Source organism: Schistocerca nitens, chromosome 11, assembly GCF_023898315.1.
Source record: "Schistocerca nitens isolate TAMUIC-IGC-003100 chromosome 11, iqSchNite1.1, whole genome shotgun sequence".
Taxonomy (NCBI): Eukaryota; Metazoa; Arthropoda; class Insecta; order Orthoptera; family Acrididae; genus Schistocerca; species Schistocerca nitens.
The window spans coordinates 40,713,905-40,734,795 of NC_064624.1; the positions used below are offsets into that span (position 1 = coordinate 40,713,905).

Genomic DNA, 20,891 nt, shown 5'->3' on the forward strand with positions numbered 1-20,891 from the left:
AAAGGTGTACTAAAGAAATGGCATACACTATGCTTCTCTGTCCTCTTGTGGAGTATTGCAATGTGGTGTGGGACATCGTAGAAGGGCAGTTCTTTTTGTATTATTGCCAAATCAGGGAGTGTGTGCTATGGATATGATACATGAACTGGGGTGGTGGTAATTAAAACAATAGCGTTTTTCGCTATGGCAAGACGTTTTCGTGATATTTCAAACACGAATGTTATCGTCAGTGTGATGATATTTAAATGGTTCCTTTCTACATAGCGAGAAATCATCATCATAATAGTAAAGTACGAGAAATCAGAGCTCACATGGAAAGATGTACGTGTTCGTTTTCCCAGCACGCAATGAGAGTGGAATGGTAGAGAAATAGGTTAAAATTATCGTTCGATGACTCTCTGCCAGGCCCTTAATGGTGAATTGCAGAATAATCACGTAGATATATATCATCAGGCATCACCATTAACTTAAATATATTTCTATGCTCGTGCGATTAGGACATTTAGGTGGTGTGGCTGATAATTGTTTGAGCCAGTTGCTCTTCACATATTTACTAACAGTATTCCCATTACATTTTCTAGAATATCACAGCAACAACAGCAAGTTGCTTCAATATCTTTATCATCAGCACACCATTACAGCGTGCCATGGACATAAAGTAAATTAACTGAATATAGAAAATCGAATGCTTAGCAGTGAGATCTCTTTTTTGTTTCCAATACAGTCGATGTCTTCTACAGTCTCCCCCTGCGGGTTCGGGGGTTAGAATAGGCCCGCGGTATTCCTGCCTGTCGTAAGAGGCGACTAAAAGGAGTCACAAACGTTTCGGCCTTCTGTGATGGTCCCCTCTTGGGTTTGACCTCCTTTTTTTTCAAAATTTCCGTTGTTAGTGCGTGCCATTTGGGGAAGGACACCTAACGTGGTGTTTTTCTATTGGTCCATCATGCTCCACCATCTTGCATGTTACCTCTTGTCGTGTGGCGGGATTTACGCCCAACGTCTCCTGGGTTGCCTCCTTCTCGCCTTGTGCACAATACCATTCTTAGCACCCACGACAACTGTGGACCCTTTCAACACCTAAAATCCAGCATGGTAGCCAGTCCGTTGTGGTGGGGTCGTCATGTATCCTCTTGGTGGTAGCCCCCTGACCACGCAGGGATCGCACTACAGATGCCAGAGCTGTTTCCTCCCCATGCATGCCAAGGAGTATGTGCCCATCTTGTCTGGGGCACAGGGACTCCGGGCAACGGGATATCGGCCAGGTACCCGTCGCTTTGGCTGGGTGGCGCCCTTGGGGAGAGCCCTCGTTCGGAGTAGGTGGCATCGTACCCGTCGCTTTGGCTGGGTGGCGCCCTTGGGGAGAGCCCTCGTTCGGAGTAGGTGGCATCTGGGCGGATGTGGCGCAATGAAGCAAGCTGGTGGTCGCACGGCCACCAGCGTCTCTAAGCGAGGTAGAGTAGATTTTGATGCTGCGCAATATGACCCTCAGTCGTTCCCCTCGTTGGCTGCGCCATGGGAGGGCCGTAGATCTAGTGCCAAGCGGGAGCCTTACGTACCGCAATACCTTGTCTGCAGCAGGACTGATGGTGACTCCTTTCTTATGACGAAGCCTCTGTTTTTTGTGGAACACCTGGAGGATAAGTTTGGGGAAGTGGCGGGGTTGTCTAAAATGAGGAATGGGTCCATCCTCCTCAAGACGTCCTCCCCAGCCCAGTCACGAGCGTTGCTCTTGTGTGATAAGCTGGGTGACGTCCCTGTAACCGTCACTCCCCACAGTAGCTTAAATATGATCCAGGGGATTATTTACCATCGTGACCTATTGTTACAATCCGATGACGAGCTGAGAGCCGACTTAGAACGACGTGGAGTGCATTTTGTCCGTCGTGTCCATCGAGGACCCAAGACTAACAGGGTGGCCACCGGTGCCTTTATCTTGGCCTTCGAGGGTGATGTCTTGCCCAAGAAGGTCAAGGTGATGGTTTACCGTTGCGACGTCAAACCATACGTCCCTCCCCCGATGCGGTGCTTCCAGTGCTGGAAGTTTGGGCATATGTCCTCCCGTTGCCCATCCAGCGCTACATGTCGAGATTGCGGACGCCCCTCTCATCCCGATTCTCCATGTGCGCCTCCGCCTGTATGTGTCAACTGTGGGGAGCACCACTCTCCATGCTCGCCGGATTGCCCCGTTCTTCATAAGGAGCGGAAGATCATGGAATTTAAGACCCTGGACCGGCTTACTTATCGAGAGGCAAAAGTGAAATATGAAAGGTTGTATCCTGCTTCCATTCGTACATCTTATGCTGCAGCCACGTTATCGTCACCCACGCGAGCGACGGTTGTCGCCTCATCTGTGCCGCCTTCCGTGGGCCCTCGGGGCCGTGCATCTCTGTCTGCCCCCCTCGTGCCTGGGGGCAAGCCTTCCTCTGTTGCCCCCTTAGCCGTTGGGGGCAAACCCTCTTCTGTCGCTCCCCCCATGCTTACTTCGGGAGTGACATCTCCTCCAAAACCGGGGAGCTCGATCCCTCCCCCTCCTTCTCCGCCGTCGTTGCCTCCGCCGGTTCCTCTCTCGCGGAAGGGGTCCCTCGGGGCTCTCCCTTCCTCCGTTTCTTCTACTACCCAGCCGGATGTCAGCCAGTGGCTGAAGGTTCCGCCACCTGCTGGTCGTAGGGCTTCTGCGTCGTCGTCAGCCTCTGATGCTCCTTCGGAGAAGCTCTCCCAGCCCTCTCACCCTAAGGGCCAACGCGAGAAGAAGGAACGGAATGTGTCCAAGAAGGACGTTCCGGCGGTTTCAGTACCGCCTGCTGTACATAGTCCTGGCTCCGGGGATGAGGTGGAGATCCTCGCCTCTGCCGTGGATCTCGCCCTCATGGAACCCTTGGGGGCCGTTCCTATGGACACAGCTGACTCTCCCCCGGTGGCGGCAGTTGACTCTGAGGCGCCGTCTGCCTCTTAGTCGCCTTCACGCCCTCCCAGTCCCTTCCTGCTCCCATTCTCCAGTGGAACTGCGGCGGTTATTTCCGCCACCTGCCTGAGCTCCGGCTGCTTCTGAGTGATTCCCCTGTTCTCTGCATTGCTCTGCAGGAAACTTGGTTTCCTGCAATGCGGACCCCCGCCCTTCGCGGTTATCGGGGATACTATAAGAACCGTGTTGCCTGTCACTGAGCATCAGGTGGAGTTTGCCTCTTTGTTCACCACTCTGTCTGTAGCTCGCCAGTACCCCTTCAGACGCCTTTAGAGGCAGTCGCTGCCAGGGTTGAGCTCTCACCGGCTATTACAGTTTGCTCTGTTTACATTCCTCCGGATGGGGAGCTCCCCCGGCATGTCTTGGCTGCACTGCTGGCTCAACTCCCGCCACCTTTACTGCTTCTGGGCGATTTCAATGCCCACAACCCTCTATGGGGTGGGACTGTCTCTGATGACCGCGGTCGGGCCGTGGAGCATGTGTTGGCTCAGCTCGACCTTAGCCTCTTGAATACCGGTGCTCCCACGCATTTTAGTGTGGCCCATGGCTCTTTCTCGGCCATCGATCTCTCTCTTTGCAGCCCCGGACTTGTCCCATCCCTCCACTGGAGAGTGCATCCTGACTTGTGTGGTAGTGAGCATTTTCCCATCTATTTGTCACTGCCCCAGTGTCATTCTTCTGGGCGCCTGCCCCGCTGGGCTCTCCACAGGGCTGACTGGCCGGCTTTTACTTCTGCTCCAACCATTGAATCTCCCCCACAGGGTGTCATTGACGGGGTGGTCCATGTCATAACCACATCCATCATTTCGGCGGCCGAGGCTGCCATCCCCCGCTCTTCTGGACTCCCTCAGAGGAAGGCTGTACCCTGGTGGTCGCCGCAGATTGCTGAGGCTATTCGCGACCGTAGGCGGGCTCTCCAGCGTCATAGGCGGCACCCGTCTCTGGAGACCCTCATCACCTTTAAGAGGCTCCGTGCCTTGGCCCGTCGTCTTATTGCACAGCGTAAGCAGGAGTGCTGGGAGAGGTATGTCTCATCCTTGGGCTCCCGTGTCTCCCCCTCGCTCGTGTGGTCCTGGATCCGGCGGATTTATGGATACCAGACCCCTATGGGTGTACCTGGGCTCTCCTTGGACGGCGCTGTCTGCACGGACGCTGCCGCCATTGCTGAACAGCTTGCCGCGCACTTTGCTAAGAGCTCTGCGACTGCATCTTATCCCCCCGCCTTTCGCTCTCTAAAGGAGCGAGCCGAGCGGACGCCGTTATCATTCCACATGCGTCGTTCTGAAAAATACAATGCTCCTTTCAGCGAGAAGGAATTCCTCGCTGCCCTCGCCGATTGCCCTGATACAGCACCAGGACCGGACTGCATCCACGCGCAGATGCTGAAGCATCTCTCCAGGGACTGCCAGAGACACATTCTCGCGGTATTTAACCGCATTTGGAGCGAAGGCGTGTTCCCGTCGCAATGGCGAGAGGGTGTTATTGTCCCCATCTTGAAGCCCGGTGTGGACCCACTGGCGGTGAACAGCTATCGTCCCATTACCCTCACCAACGTTTTGTGCAAATTGCTCGAACGTATGGTGGGGCGGCGTTTGTGTTGGGTTCTTGAATTGCGCGGTCTCCTCGCTCCATCCCAGGGTGGCTTCTGTCGGGGCCGGTCTGCAGCGGACGATTTGGTGCGGCTGGAGTCTGCTATCCGTACGGCCTTTGCCCGACGTCAGCATCTCGTTACTGTATTTTTTGATCTGCGGAAGGCGTATGACACCACGTGGAGGCATCACATTCTTGCCACGCTGCATGCGTGGGGTCTTCGTGGTCAGCTCCCGGCTTTTCTTCAAACCTTTCTATTGCACCGCTCTTTCCGGGTGCAAGTCAGTGCCGCCTCTAGTTCATCTTATACACAGGAAAATGGGGTCCCGCAGGGCTCGGTGTTGAGCGTGTCCTTATTTCTAGTGGCCATTAATGGTCTGGCTGCAGCCGTGGGGTCGTCGGTGTCTCCTTCTTTGTATGCCGACGAATTCTGCATCTCATTTAGCTCCACGACTACGGGAGTCGCCGAACGCAGGCTGCAGGTAGCCGTTCGGAAGGCAGCATCATGGGCTCTGACTCACGGTTTTCAGTTCTCTGCAGCCAAGACTCGAGTTATGCACTTCTGCAGGCGTCGGACGGTCCACCCTCATCCTGAACTTTACCTCGACGGCCACCTGCTTGAAGTGGTGGACACTTGCCGCTTCTTGGGACTCGTGTTTGATGCCCGGCTCACATGGGTTCCTCATATTACTCAGCTGAAGCAAAAATGCTGGCGGCACCTCAACGCCCTCCGCTGCCTTAGCCACACGTCTTGGGGTGCAGATCGCTGCACGCTGCTTCGATTGTACAGAGCCCTTGTGCAGTCTCGGCTTGATTATGGGAGCCTGGCCTATGGGTCTGCATCACCCTCAGTGTTGAACTTGTTAGACCCCATACACCACTGTGGGGTCTGGCTTGCAACTGGCGCTTTTCGTACCAGCCGCGTGGATAGTCTACTGGTGGAGGCCGGGGTTCCCCCGCTGCGGATTCGCCGCCATCGACTGCTCGCCGACTATGCTGTCCACGTGCATTGCTCGCCAGGCCATCCCAATCGTCGCCTGCTTTTCCCTGCCATGGTCCTCCATCTGCCCGAACGGCGCCCTAGGTCTGGGCTTTCCGTCGCTGTCCGCGTTCAGTCCCTGCTGTCGGAATTGGGTTCATTCCCTCTTCCGCCTCCCTTCCGGGTCCGTGCACCTACGCCTCCCTGGTGTTTGTCCCGGCCATCCGTCCGTCCGTCTGGACTTGGCACAGGGACCTAAGGACTCGTTTCCGCCTGTGGCCCTCCGTCGCCATTTTCTTGCGCTCCTCGCCTCATTTTCGGACTGTGAGACTGTCTACACTGATGGTTCCCTGGTTGATGGTCGCACTGCCTACGCTTTTGCTCATGCTGCTCATGTTGAGCAGCGCTCCTTGCCGGCTGGCTGCAGTATTTTTACTGCAGAGCTGGTGGCCATATTGCGCGCTCTTGAGCATATGCGTTTCTGCTCAGGTAGGTCCATTGTGATCTGCAGTGACTCCCTGAGCAGCCTTCAGGCCATCGACCGCTGCTATCCCTCCTCTCCTCTGGTGTCCTCTATTCAGGAGTCTGTTTCCGCCATTGCCCGTTCTGGTCGTTCGGTGGTCTTGGTTTGGACGCCAGGTCATGTTGGCATCCTGGGGAACGAACGTGTAGACAGGCTGGCCAAAGGGGCGATCGACGCCCCAGCTTTGGAGATCGGCCTCCCAGCTCAAGATCAGCAGCTGCTGTTGCGCCGTAAGGTGCTTGGGGTGTGGTCTGCTGAGTGGCGAGGTATGACATCCCCGAATAAACTGCGGGCTGTCAAGGAGACGACCGATGTGTGGAGCTCCTCCCTGCGGGCTTCTCGCAGGGACTCTGTCATCCTGTGTCGGCTACGCATAGGCCATACCTACCTGACGCACGGTCATCTTTTGCGTCGGGAGGATCCCCCCCTGTGTCGGTGTGGGTTTCGGCTGACGGTCGCCCACATTTTGCTGGAGTGTCCCCGACTGCGCACCCTCCGGCAATCTTTGAATCTCCTGGGCACTTTGCCTTTGATTTTATGTGATGATGCCTCCATGGCTGACAATGTTTTAAATTTTATCTGTGGTGGTCCTTTTTATGGTTCCATTTAGGGGGGTCCTGCACCTTTCCCTTTCTGTGTCTTTTATCCTCGCGTCTCTCTATGTTTGTTGCTGTTTTGGTGTGTCGTCGACTGGTTGACTCTTTCTCTTTTTTTTGTGGTCAGTCGACCAGTCTCCGGCCATCTCATCTTCTTCTGTTCCTTTCTGTCTGGTGTTCCTCTGTACTCTTATTGTCTGTCGTGTTTGTTGCTGCAATTGTGTTCTTTTAGCGACTGGGGGGCGTCTCCTCCCCCCTTCGGTTTTTACCTGCTTCGCCTATTTTCGGCTCGCCTGTTTTTGGAATGGGGGACTGATGACCTTCGCTGTTTAGTCCCCCTTAAACATCCCAACAACCACCACCTTCTACAGTCATTGTCAAGATGCAAGTGCTGCACATTGATATTTAAATGGAAAGTACAACCTGCTACTGATACAGTAGTAACAAAACATGAGAGTTATAGGTAAATCAGTTCTTCAATGTTTATTGTATGGACAGGCATTTTAAAAAATTTCAGCATATGCAGCACATCATACATGTTGATTGTTGTAACGTGACATGACATAATGGGCTCAGAGACGTTAGGTGCATGAGACAGTGTGTGCCTCATGAAAGCTGCTGGAGCACTGGCCATGGAGTGGTGTTCATGGCTGGATGCTTATGCACATATCAGTGAAGTATGACATGCATCTGAACTGTAGTGAAATGTCGCTCCTGTGAATGCAAAGCAGAGAGCACTTGGAATAGGTGGTGCTACATGTACAACTAGTAGAAGCACAGGGAAGAGGCAGGAGGATCCTCTCATCCTTTTCCTCCCCCCCCCCCCCCTCCTCTATCATATCCCCATTCTGTCCTGTGCAACTCAGGCCGAAGGTCCCTTCCTATGTTCTCTGCCACTCTCCCATCCTCCCTCTCCTCCCCTGCTGTCACTCCCTGCCCCTGCTGTCACTCCCTGCCCCTGCTGTCACTCCCTGTCCCCCCCTCTGTCCCCCCCCCTCTGTCCCTCCCTCCCTTATTGACCAAACTGTTCAATTGGGGCAAACTAACTCCATGAAAGCAGGAACCAAGACTGCATTTGTAAGATTCGTAGCCGATGCTATTTTCAGGAGGTCATACTCAATACTGTAGACCTGATGCATGTCAATACTGGTTCCTGTTCCACCAATTATCACATCCTCAGCCTGCATTGTGAAACCCTTGCACAATGATCCTACGTCATCTATCACTTGGCTAAGACATACACTGGGCTTGCAAAAACTTGTAACTTGTCACATGTAACTTGTGAAAGGAAACAAGATGGCTTCCTTGCATAATGTTTGTGCTTTTCTTTATCAGGGAGCAAGAAGTGGTAGTTGAGAGGGTTATGCCAGTTTATTACCCTTCATCTTCCCTCCATTTTTTGAATTCCAATGAACACCCTTTGGCCTATTTTGGCTTGGTCCATGTTTCTAAGCTCACACCTTTGCCACAGTGTCATTTCCACTGCAGGTGCCTTCTGAGTAGCATAATAAGCAATGGGTACCAGACAGACAAGGTCATATGGTAATGCTTTGCTTAATTCATTCTGCGCTGGCCAGTGTGGCCGAGCGGTTCTAGGCGCTTCAGTTTGGAACCGCGCGACCACTACGGTTGCAGGATCGAATCCTGCCTCGGGCATGGATGTGTGTGATGTCCTTAGGTTAGATAGGTTTAAGTAATTGTAAGTTCTAGGGGACTGATGACCTAAGATGTTAAGTCCCATAGTGCTCAGAGCCATTTTTAATTCATTCTGCTGTTGACAATGCTTTGCAGATTGACACTCACTTCCCCTACATTCACTTGTGTGCACTAGAAAGAAGCATATGGTTGCTAAGGGAGCAGTGATTTCCATTTATTAATATTGCAGCTTTTATTTCTGAGTTAAGATGACTTGGTTCCAAAACACACAGAGCCAGCAAGGATTGTTACATACAAGGTAAGTGAATTTCTTCATGTCCTTAAAGACAAAGGGAAAAGAGACGAAATCTTATCAGCTCTGCAGACATCTACAACATAGATATCTGGTGTTTGACCATAAACGTCACTGAGAATATTTGTAGAAGTGCCGTCGATGGAAACCTGTGTCCAGGAAGCGGATTTCGAAGATCTCTAGAAAGATTTTCTTCATTGTACTGTATTGAAATTTCATGACCATGGCGAGTATCCTACAAGGCAAAATGTAAGTGACATTTTAAATTGTAACATAGGTTTCACAGGGGGTCACCTATCAAGAGGAAGAATTCTGAAACCTTTGGCATATACATACAGCAAATGCAAAGATGAAAGATGCACTCTAAGGGAGGATAGGATACTGTTGTAAATATTGCTACTTGTCTGAGATAAATTGACAGCATCAGGAAAAGAAATAATCGTTTCTATATTATTTATTTTGATCAACTGTGGCTGAAACAAAATCGTGCAATAAACATGTGACAAGCTTCAAAAAGCAACTATTGATTGAAAGTACTCCATGGCAAAGGAAACACACTTACTGTCTGGCAGGCAGGATGATCTGAACATTGCTTTACCAAAAGCTATTATTTACATCCCCCAAAACCAATGGTTATCATGAAGAACTCAACAGTGACGTATTTGAACCCTTGTGTTTACCTTTATTGAGACTATTCAACAAGGGCTGTCTGATTGTCATCGATAATACCAGTTAAAATTCCAGAATAAAGGAGAAATTCCTAGTTCTAGAACAAGGAAGGAGGAAATACCATATGAGCTGGAAGAGAAAAGTAACTCAATTTAATGCTGTTATACCAAGATGGAAATACTTGGAGGTGGTCAGGTGTCATTGCCATCTTTATAATCGATATGAACTTCACAGCTCAACAGCAGAAATGGGACACAAGATTGTGAGACTGTCCCTTAGTGCAGAAAAGATGGGCAGGATACCATTGAGGGGAAGGGAAGAGGCAATGAAGGGCATGAGGAGGGGAGGGAATGGGGAAGAAAAGCACAGGAGAAAGGGAGGGGCAAGAGGGAGGGAGGTGGGCAAGTGGAGGGGACTTCATACGTTAAAATTAAAGACAGTATGAAAAATTCGGAAACTAAAACGTGCAGACGCATGTGCCTGTGAGCTTAAACTAAATGGCAACATTATAATTGTAGCTGTGTATAAGTCCCCTTTCAGAAATTTCCAATGACTTCTTTTTTTTCCATCGGGCAGTTGGAGACAAGCTAATTATTGTTTGTGAGGTTTTCAGTGTAGATTTTCTGAAAGAATCTGATAAAAAGAACGACCTTGAAGTATTACTTGGTTCTTTCAATTTGACATCAGTTATTGATTTTGCTGCATAGGTAGTACAGGAAAGTAGCACTCGGAGATACATTTTATAGACTGAATACAAATTTAATCAAATAAATACTTTTCCTTTTGAGAATGGTGCTTATGATCATGATGCACAGTTAGTTATATGTTGTAGTTCTATGCAAGTAATGCAGAACAGTCCTCCAAAATAGTACATTCAATTTAACAATTGCATAGCTGGCAACAGAATGGGATGAGATCTACAGGGAACCTGATGCTAATTTCAAATTTAATGTGAAAATAATTTCCGTAAGGAAACATCACAACATAATCATCAGAAATTATCTGAAAGCTGTGATTTATTAAAGAGATAAAAAGAAGTTGTATACAGATAATCGAAATTCATTTTATAGCCAGGATTAATTATCCAGAAAGACCCAAAAATTACAAAACTGTTGCACTGTATTAAGAAAAGTTTTTAAAAAGTCATGAAATTTGTGCATTATGTCTCTGATTAGCATCTCTGGTAATAAAATTAAAACTATTCAAACTCATTGAAAAGTTTAACAAAAAACAGAAGTAAGAAGTATTTTTAATAATCATTTTTTAAATGTTGTAGAGAAACTAGGATCCAGGTGTTCATTAGGAAATACAAGGTTTTACTTGGAAAAAGGAATACCAGGTAGCATTAACAGACTGACAGACAACCAGCATCTAAAAACAAACCAAAATAATTTATGAATGACGACATTGTGTACTCAGTAGACGAGTTTTTAAATATGAAATAGTAATTGTAAAAAAAAAATACATTGTGTAAAGAAATCTAATGTTAAGCTGACAAGTTCCACATTACTAAATGTCATGTTCATTATCTGGGGCTCAACTATTAATGTAATATAGTGTAATATCATGAAACCAGGAAAGGACTGTATATTACTGTATAGTTACTATAATTTGTGCTACCAGCTGTAAGTAAAATCATGTTGAAAGTTTGGTCAGCATGTGGCTTACCTGTGTCACAGAATCCAAGAAGCACTGAGTTACTTCCTGCATGAATTTAAAAAGTATCACTCTACTCTGTACACTGCTTGCTGGAATGCACTGAACACCTGTATGAGAATGTTACATTTGAGCAGTGCTTCATAAATTCAGTCAGTAATGGTCTTATTAGTTGTGTACAGACGACTCTGAAGCAGATAGCACTTCCCATTTGTAGATCATGAAAGCTTCAGTCTTGTGAGCAATATCTAAAAGATTCTAGACTTCTATGGTGTATAACATGTCCTATCTAACAGCAGTTGTGTAAGAAAGTTCCTACGTGAGTACCAAACAGGCAAATATTTTTTGAAGACAGAGCACAGAAATTAGTAGGATTGAATATTATGCATTAACCTGCTGACTTGGAAATTTGAATGTAGGCCCATTTCATTGTTTAAGAATGAAACTTTAATTTGTAATTCATTGAAACAGTGTGTAACGTCCTGAGCAGTTAATACTACTAACCAATAAAGTGATTATCTGCAAACATTTTGATCAGTCACAAAGTAAACATATTTAATGAGACAATTAGAGTAAATAGTTCTAAAGTGTATGTACATGGATGATGTACACTATCCAGTAAAAAAACCTCACCAAAAGCGGAAAGCTTCAGTCAGTGGACCCTTAAATTTTCTCTTGACCACAAATTGTTTCCATGAAAGAATGAGAGAGTGATACTGTGGGGAAGGATGATCAACATTCAGTGACTTGAGCTTACTATGCATTATGACAAAGAAAATAACCCCACTTTCAGCTTGGGCAGAAAGCCACACCAACATATATAATTGAACTGCTCAGTCAAAACACAGGTAGCAGTGATGGATATGCAGCCCTTAGTGCAGTGCCCAGACTGTCACTTAGGAAACATAAAAGGTGACAATTATTGAATCATATCAAAAATGGTAAATTAGTTACATTCTACAACGTTCACACACTTCATTCAACATGTAAACTTCACTACAAATATTCGGATTTAGGTTATGACATGTTCAATATGCCTGCCACCATTGGCAATCATGTGGCTCTGCCAAATAGCAAAATTGTGCAATACCCACTGTAATAAATGATGACTAACTGACAACCTAAGCTGCCGACAGGTGGTGTTGATATACCTCGATGTGGACAGCTGAAAATGTGTGCCCTGACCGGCACTCGAACCCGGGATCTCCTGCGTACATGGCAGATGCTCTATCCATCTGAGCCACCGAGGACACAGATGAATAGCGCGACTGCAGGGACTTATCCCTTGCACGCCTCCCTTGAGACTCACATTCCCAACTGTCCACAATTCTACATATGTATTGTACCTTATAGACATTTGCCCACCCACTCATTACTCGCGCACGCTTTGGCGATTCCCGTAAGAGTTTGGGCAACCCGTGCGCATTTGCACAGACGAAGGTCAATGGCTGGGTAGCCTTTAACTATATATACGACGATAGTAACTTGTTCACGAAAGAACAGTTACTGTTGGACATTGAGGTATATAAACAACACCTGTCGGCAGCTTATGTTGTCAGTTAGTCATTATTTATTCCAGGGAAAAGCTGCACGGTCATCAACAGTAACTTTCAAAAATAAGAGCATAGTGAGTTCTTGATCGATTTCACATTCAACTGGCTTTGCTATGGGAAAATTCAGTACACTACAGAAAATGTATTCAGCCACGTAACCCACTAAGTGTCTGGTGCACATCAGTGAAATTTATAATCGTGCTTGTCAGAAATATTAAGCTGCCTAACCACGCCCTCGGAAAACAGGAAAAACTTGTAGAAAGTCAATATTATATACGAAAACTTTGCTTTTCTTGTAGTTGTACTGCTGTATACTAATTTAAACCATGTGACACGAGCTATGCTTGGCCGATGAAAGCACGTCACAATCTTGATTGCGGTGCTTTGGAAGCTACTGTGATGTAATTGGTGGAATTCGTGTTCATACTTTCGTCATACAAAAATATGTAGTATACATGTTTCCACGCATCAAAGATCTTTCAGAAACGCTTTGATTTTTGCTAGGTTGAGATTCCTAAACTTCCAGAAAGTTCTAAACAGGTTTATAAACCCAAAACCATTAAAGGGATTGGTAAGGTTTACAGCTCCTAGGGAAACGATATCGTATTTTAACATGGAAAAATGTACTTCCACCCAGTGAACAGTTTTTCACCCTAAACAGCGCGTTTCTAACTGTTAAATCCGGGAATTTTATCTTGTCTGGATATACAACCCAGTTAACAAGGTTTAAGCCTTCCATAAGAACCAAAGTGCCTATTGAGAAAAAACTTGTGCACGGGTAGTACAGTAGTTTTATCAGAACAGCAGCACTGCTTTGCAGGAAAATCATTGAAATAAATGGCTTAGAAGAGGCCCCATGTCAATAAATGTGTTAAAGAATACAATCAAATTTGAAGTAATACGTGAATTAAGTGGTGCAGTAAATTCCCATAGCTGTTGTTGAAGTTGCTTTTAGCTACAGCCGACCATGTAGCAGATGGCTCAAATTCTGCACTCGCACGCGCGTACACACACACACACACACACACACACACACACACACACACACACACACACACACACACACACACACACTGCCTCTGACTGTGCCTTCCCCCAGTCAACAGTTCAAAAGATTTTGTAGCACATTTTACACTAGTATCTCTATGTGGCTCAGAATGTGCTGCTAAAGAAGCCCCAAGATAGGTTACAATGCTGTGACTTTGCCTTCATTTTTGGCATGCATGGAAATGGTGACTTTTGGCCTGGGGAATATTCTTTGGATCGATAATGCATATTTTACTCTGCACCAGGCTGTGAATGCACAGAACTGTCACATGTGGGGTTGTCCTCCCAAGTCTTGTGCAGGAACATCCACTGCACTCAGCTTACATGACAGTGTGGCGTGATTTAACTAGACCCTTCATTCTCTGTCATGGACCTGTTAGGTGTACAGTGACATCTGAACTTTATAAGGACCTTGTTATGCAATATGATTCCAACATTTCAAGAACACAGGTGTCTGCATAATTATATTGATGGGATGGCATGATATGTCAGTTGTGTATTGAATGATTGGTTTCATGAAACATTTGGTATGACCCACATTATATCTAGGCAGTTTCAAGATATGTGGCCTTCGAGATCCCCTGACATAAATTCATGCGACATGTGGTTGTTGGGATATGTGAAAAATGTATTCAGGATGTATCCAGGTAACCCTGATCAGAAGGATATCATATCATAACAATCAACCTGATTACAGTGGATATGCTGTAGGCAACTATTAACCAAGTCATGTCATGGATACAGCATGTTGCAGTCATTAGACCATTTTGAACACATAACTTCTGATCATATGCTAATAAACGTACCAGAACCACCATTATCATTGGTCTGATCGTTTCTCGTATTTTTTCCTGCACTGATACCTCATTCTCACTGCTTATAGCGCCATATTTTCACCTGGTGGCGGAAAGTGAAAAATTATTTTTCAGTGGACTCAGTGAGGATACAAGTAAATGAAGATCTTACAATGTTAAAGCATCCTGCAAAGTATAGAGCCCACACTGCAGCACCCAGAACACTGTCAGTTTAATTATAATCACGTAAAATGCCTTGGATCGACTTCTTGTTATGGAAACAGGGTGCTGTGCAAACAATTTTACCCTCAGTAAATTCATAATAAAGTTGCTATGACGTCTTGCAGATATACTACACTCGTTCTCTGACTGCTACTCAGCAGGGGTTTTTATCATCAGCTTGTGTTTATTATTGTTAATTACAGTGTAATAATTATGGTGACTTCTGTCAGTGCCTTTTACTATATGATGTGTGTGCCACATCTCTAACCATTCAAGCCAACCTGAATGGACTTATTATTATCCACGAGTTCTGTCTGCAGCTCGTGGTCTAGTTGCTAGCATTGGTGCTTCTGGATAATGGGGTCCCAGGTTCGATTCCTGGCTGGGTTGGGGCTTTCTCTGCCCAGTGACTGGGTGTTTGCGTTGTCCTAATTATGTCGTCGTCGTCATCATTATTATTCGTGACAGTGGCTACATTGGACTGTGTAAAAAAATTGACTGTGTAAAAATTGGGACTTCGTACAGGTGCTGATGACCATGCAGTTGAGCGCCCCACAAACGAATAATCATAATCAACCCCAATCACCATCATAATCCATGAGTTCTGAAAGTAAGAGAACCGTACTTCAATGTATGTTTTGGATAAATGATTTATGAAGGACTGGGTGACTGTAATATTCATTAAAATTGCATGATGGAAATTGGTGATACAGATTCAGAAATTGGTGGTGGTGGTGGTGGTGGTGGTGGTGGTTGTGGTGGAAATGATAATGATGATACGACTATGTCCTCTGTTATCATGATTCCTACTTTTATGGTAGGGGAAACTCAAATGGAGAAATGCATGACCCAAGCAATGTTTGTGCTAGACAATGTAACATTGCTTTGCAGATTCCTGCCCTGTGACTTAGTGTTAATGTGTTGAGTAGAAATAGACATTGCACAAGAAATCAGGTGTGCTTTTCCCTCAAAGTATTTTAGATGCGAGTCAACAGTGATGAAACAAAATCTGGATAATATAAAAATGTTCAAAAAACATACCTTCTTTGCAGGATATTGATATTTCTGAGATAAAAGCTTTAGTAGGCTTGCTTGTATTCACAGCAGTCTCCAACCCTGGCATCAAATGCAATGACAATCTTTCCTTAGTAATATTTTCACGGTGGTGTAAGAAACGACCTGCCTGGGTAGCCAAGAGAACTATTGCCCTGCTTCCTGGTTTTGTGTAGGCGCGCCAACCCCATATCAAATCCGCCCAGTGGATTAACAACAAAGGGCCAGTTTGCTGGCTAGCTTGGATGTGGGTTTTAGGCAGTTTTCCACATCCCACCAGATGAATACTGGGCTGGTCCCCATGTTCCACCTCAGTTACACAGCTTGCAAACACTTTCAGACATTCGCAGTCTCCCATGGGTTACGCTGGATGCAGACAGTTTCAGTACATTAATTCTGTCCTGGAGGGGGTGTAGTCTTTGGGAGTGGCGATCCCATTGTAATACTAGCCTACATATGCAATGGCACTTCGCAACCAGTTTCAGCTGAAAGACTGACTAAAGGTGGCGAAGTCCCATTAATCTCCCAACCTGAGTAGTTGTTGGATAGAGGGGTACAGGAGTAGATAGATAGAATATAAGAAACGATTTTTGTTCATAATGACAGATCTTTGGTTTGAGAATCGAGAGGAGGAATAGAGTAGAGGTGACAGCTATAGTGCCAAAAATTTTAACAAATGTGGTGTAAACCATCAGCAGTGTCACTGTCCAAGCTGTAGTATGTGTGTTGATAAAATACATGCACACTTCCATCCTCACTGCATGAATAGTTCATGAATGTACCTGGCACAAAAAATGTTGTGTGGTAAAGATTAAGGATATGACACAAGTACCCAGTACGTACACAATGCTTACGTGGAGGTCTCTAAAACGATTGATAAGTAATTAACATCAAAATTTATGTATTGTTGAAGTTTTCCAGAAATTCTGTTTCTTATTCTCGTTTGTTTATGGTTGACTGGCACAGCATAAAATTCTAATTGTAAGTTTTATTTATACTAATTTGAGAAATAGAAAAGTATTTGTTTGAAGCCTTACTTGTATATTTTTTTATTTCTTTCTTCGTTATGTATATTCTGTTACCTCACTTCGATATGTATGAAAATACATGTTGTAACTAATTGAGTTAAAAAAAGTTACAATATTTAGTGATTCAGTTGTCAACTTCTGGAATCTGACACACACCATGAAACCAGTTACATTAAAAAAATCGTGTGATCCCAGTTAAGAGTTTAAAAACACTCGAAATTTACCAGATACCATGCCAAACAAAACTATATACCCAACAAAATGCAAAACAGTCAAAAGTTACAGTCAGAACAAAAGAAAACAAGGGACAATGCACACCTTCAGTACTTAGTAATCTTTCATGTCCAACATGATGCACATACTGGGGACCTGAAAGTCATGACAGTTCTGTTCTGTGTTAAAGGGTTTACGGCAGGTGGAATAATGGGACCCAGATACTATGGGGGTAGCTCATCCATCAGCTGTTATCAGTGCCACTCAATATGTAGCGTCAGCCTGCAGTGTTTAGGAGATAATGTGGCAATTTATGTGTGTCCTTCAGTCAACGGTGTTCTGCAATGCCAGGTGACCAGATGTTGGGAAGATGTAAAATTTTTCAAAAAGGCTTACTGCAAATATACTTTTCAGACAGTATCTCCAGTTGTGCAAGGCTTCATATGAGTTGCAGTGCCAAAAACACAGTCGTGGATTAAAACCATCTGCAGGTGTGTCATTTAGATACATTCATTTATCAGTATGCAAATTTTTTTCCCTTCATTGATGTTCATGAACAATCATTACCACCTGATAAACATCCATACTAGATACCTAATCAAAACATTGAAGCCTGCACTAGTTCTTGACTCATGGGGAATCAAACAAAACAACATCTGTTTACGAGGTGAATTAATTTATCATTTCCAAAGGTGAAAGTGTTTGCAAAAACAAAGGAACGACACTTACAGAGCTAAGATAACGGTAGAGGAACATTTAAAAATTATTTCTTTTAATCAAATCTTAATTACCTTGAACTCAAGAACCTTGAATTTAAATGTGTAACATACATTTTTAATACATTTAATAAATTGGTGTAACATTGTATTTTTAAAATATTGTAATACGTGAAAGTGAATTATTTTAATTCTTATCTAAAAATTTCAGATCAAATTGTCAGTGACTCACATTAACCATTATTGAATTTCCTCTTGTTATTTTCGTTTTAAACCACTTTTACTTCTTCAATTCCTTCCTTCCTTGTGGAATATTATAATTTTAAATCACTGAGAGTTACTGAAAAAGTAATTTTGTATGTACTTTTATTACTTGCAGCTTATAGTACTGGATTTATGGACACTCAAATATTGTTTCTTTGTTGTATGTATATCAATATTTAACATTCTCCTCATTCCTCAGATTGACTCAGAGTACTGGTGGAAGCTGTGGCGTATCGTGTGAAGAAAATTGTCACCATAGACTGGTCCACGATGAGTTGGTGATAGACATGGAGAAGTCAACACACGAGTTTGGTACTGATACAGAAGATGGGGTTATTCATAAAGAATGCTCAGTTGCCACCCAATATGACTGTAGTATGAGGAAAAAGGAATTACATGTATATAGCTGTAATTTCTGCCAACAGAGCTTTCCTTCAAAATACAGACTCATAATGCACGTGTTTATGCACATTGATGGCACACAACCACCTTCGTATGTTTTTGAGTGGTGTGGTGAGGTGTTTCACAGTAATGTTAGTTTGAAAAAACATTTGAGAATGAGTGAGAATTATCAAAATTTGACTGTTGGCAACCATGGAAAATACGGCTTTAGTGACGAGCATCAAAGCATTATCTTCTTGGATAATGAGCCAGAAGTTTCTGTTGCAGAACATAATGATCAATCTTCATATGAGGAAACTTGGAAAGCTTCAAAGAAGTCCTCTAATGACATGAGTAACGTACATATGACAAATGATGCAGAGAAAACAAGTCATTATGGAACTTTATCAACAGCTGTTAATATCAGTGCCCAGGCTAATCTGCTTACTGCAAAAAGAACCGACAAATGTGGTATTTGTGGCAAATTGCTTGCTAGGTCAGGTGATCTCAAAAGACATATCTTCATACACACCGGGAAAAGACCTCACAAATGCGATATTTGTGGGAAATCTTTCGCTTTGTCGAGTAGTCTCAATAAACACGTATTCATTCACACTGGAAAGAAACCTCACAAATGTGAGATTTGTGACAAATCGTTTGCCCAGTCAAGTCATCTCAAGACTCAAATTCTAATTCACACTGGAAAGAAACTTCACAATTGTGAGATTTGTGGGAAATCTTTTGCTTTGTCTAGCAATCTCAATAAACATGTATTAATTCATTCTGGAAAGAAACCTCACAAATGTGAGATTTGTGACAAATCGTTTGCCCAGTCAGGTCATCTAAAGAAACAAATATTAATTCATACTGGAAAGAAACCTCACAAATGTGAGATTTGTGGGAAATCATTTATTGTGTCAGGCGATCTCAAGAAACACGTATTAATTCACACTGGAAAGAAACATCATAAATGTGATATTTGTGACAAATCGTTTGCCCAGTCAGGTCATCTCAAGACTCATACATTAATTCACACCGGAAAGAAACCTCACAAATGTGAGATGTGCGGGAAATGTTTTACTTTATCAAGCAGTCTCAAGAGTCATATATTAATTCACACTGGAAAGAAACCTCACAAATGTCAGATTTGTGGGAAATCTTTTACTATGTTGGCCAATCTCAAGCAACACGTATTAATTCACACTAGAATGAAACCTCACAAATGTGAGGTTTGTGACAAATCGTTTGCCCAGTCAGGTCATCTTAAGACTCACACATTAATTCACAGCGGAAAGAAACCTCACAAATGTAAGATTTGTGAGAAATCTTTTACTATGTTAGGTGATCTCAAGAAACAAATGTTAATTCACACTGGAAAGAAACCTCACAAATGTGAGAATTGTGACAAATCGTTTACCCAGTCATGTCATCTCAAAAGACATTTGTTAATTCACACTGGAATGAAACCTCACAAATGTGAGATTTGTGGGAAAGCTTTTGCTAGGTCAGGCGATCTCAAGACACACATTCATATACATCAGAGAAAGGTCACACAAATGTGATACTTGTGGCAAATGATTTGCTAGATCAGGTGATCTCAAGACACATGCATTGGAACACATTGGAAGGGGACCTCACAAATGTGATATCTGTGACAAAAGTTTCACTCAAATGGATTTTCTCAATACACATACATTACTTCACATCAGAAAGAAACTACAAGTAGTTGTTAGTTTACGCAAATAGATTTTCCTGGTTGGTTCCCTCAAGGCCTATAAAGTAGCATGGGGATAGTAAATTGTAATGCCTGTGAAATATCATTAAATGTGGTATAATCGGTAAAAAACCTGCAGTGTGTACTATAGAGTGGTAACAGATAATTTGACAATATAAAAATCCATATTTGCAGCTTGAGATGTCAAGAAATTCTATAACTAAATAATCCAAAAACATGAATCAAATGTCTTGTTGTCATTAACACTGCTGCTTTTTCCCATCGATCTTGACACAAGAAGATTGTGAATTGTGATAAATTCTTACCTTTGTCAATAATCATAAGTACCATACAATATTCAGTATAAGGCCAAGGAAACGTGATGACTTGTTGCTTATTATTCCAAACATAGTCATAATGTAATACTTGTAACTCTGCATTTTAGAAACAGTGACAGCAAAAGTATATTAATAGCACTTCCTTCACTCAGGTTAGTAAACTCAACACTGGAGAAACGTGATTATGGCAATTATTTTACTCAGGTATGTTTTCTCGAGAGAATTGCTGTATGTGTCATTAATAGTGTGTACATTTATGTTCTGTTAGTACTAATCCTGCATTAGTAAACGTAACAACAAATATAGCAACCTGCTCACTAGCATATTTGTCCACCTTTGGAACACAATACATCGACAATTCTACATGATGTGGACTTGACATGTCATTTACATGTTTCTGGATATATGTTGCAAGGTTGTATTCCACACGTTCAGATCATCTAAATGGTGTGGTTGAGACATCAGTGTTAGTTGCCATGCTATTCAGACCACTGTGGAACCCTTCTGCACATGTGACAAGGACAGTTGTCCTGCTGAAAGATGCCTTCACCATGGGACAGCACATCAGGAATGAAAGAATCTATGCAGTTGCAATAAAGGTCACATAGTCTGCAACTTTCACGTTTCCTTAAATTACTACCAGAT

The 20,891-nt window shown here is 44.1% G+C and overlaps 2 protein-coding genes across 3 annotated transcripts in view; both read left to right on the forward strand.

Annotated features, from left to right (window-relative positions):
• Positions 1–18,180, forward strand: part of LOC126213267 (uncharacterized) — a 163,890-nt gene extending 145,710 nt beyond the window's left edge. Inside the window, exons 8-9 of one of the 2 annotated variants that reach the window (XM_049940930.1) lie at positions 8,442–8,604; positions 18,013–18,042. In XM_049940930.1, coding sequence (XP_049796887.1) covers positions 8,442–8,481 — 40 coding nt within the window. In that variant the 3' untranslated portion in view covers positions 8,482–8,604; positions 18,013–18,042. Of the gene's footprint in view, positions 1–8,441; positions 8,605–18,012 lie in introns of both variants that reach the window. The other variant, XM_049940931.1, reaches the window with a different exon arrangement.
• Positions 18,181–18,370: 190 nt separating this feature from the next.
• On the forward strand, positions 18,371–19,958 carry LOC126212591 (zinc finger protein 708-like). The gene has a single exon (XM_049940020.1). It carries the CDS (start codon positions 18,371–18,373, stop codon positions 19,754–19,756), a length of 1,386 nt encoding a protein of 461 aa, XP_049795977.1. The 3' UTR covers positions 19,757–19,958.
• The last annotated feature ends 933 nt before the right edge of the window (positions 19,959–20,891 follow it).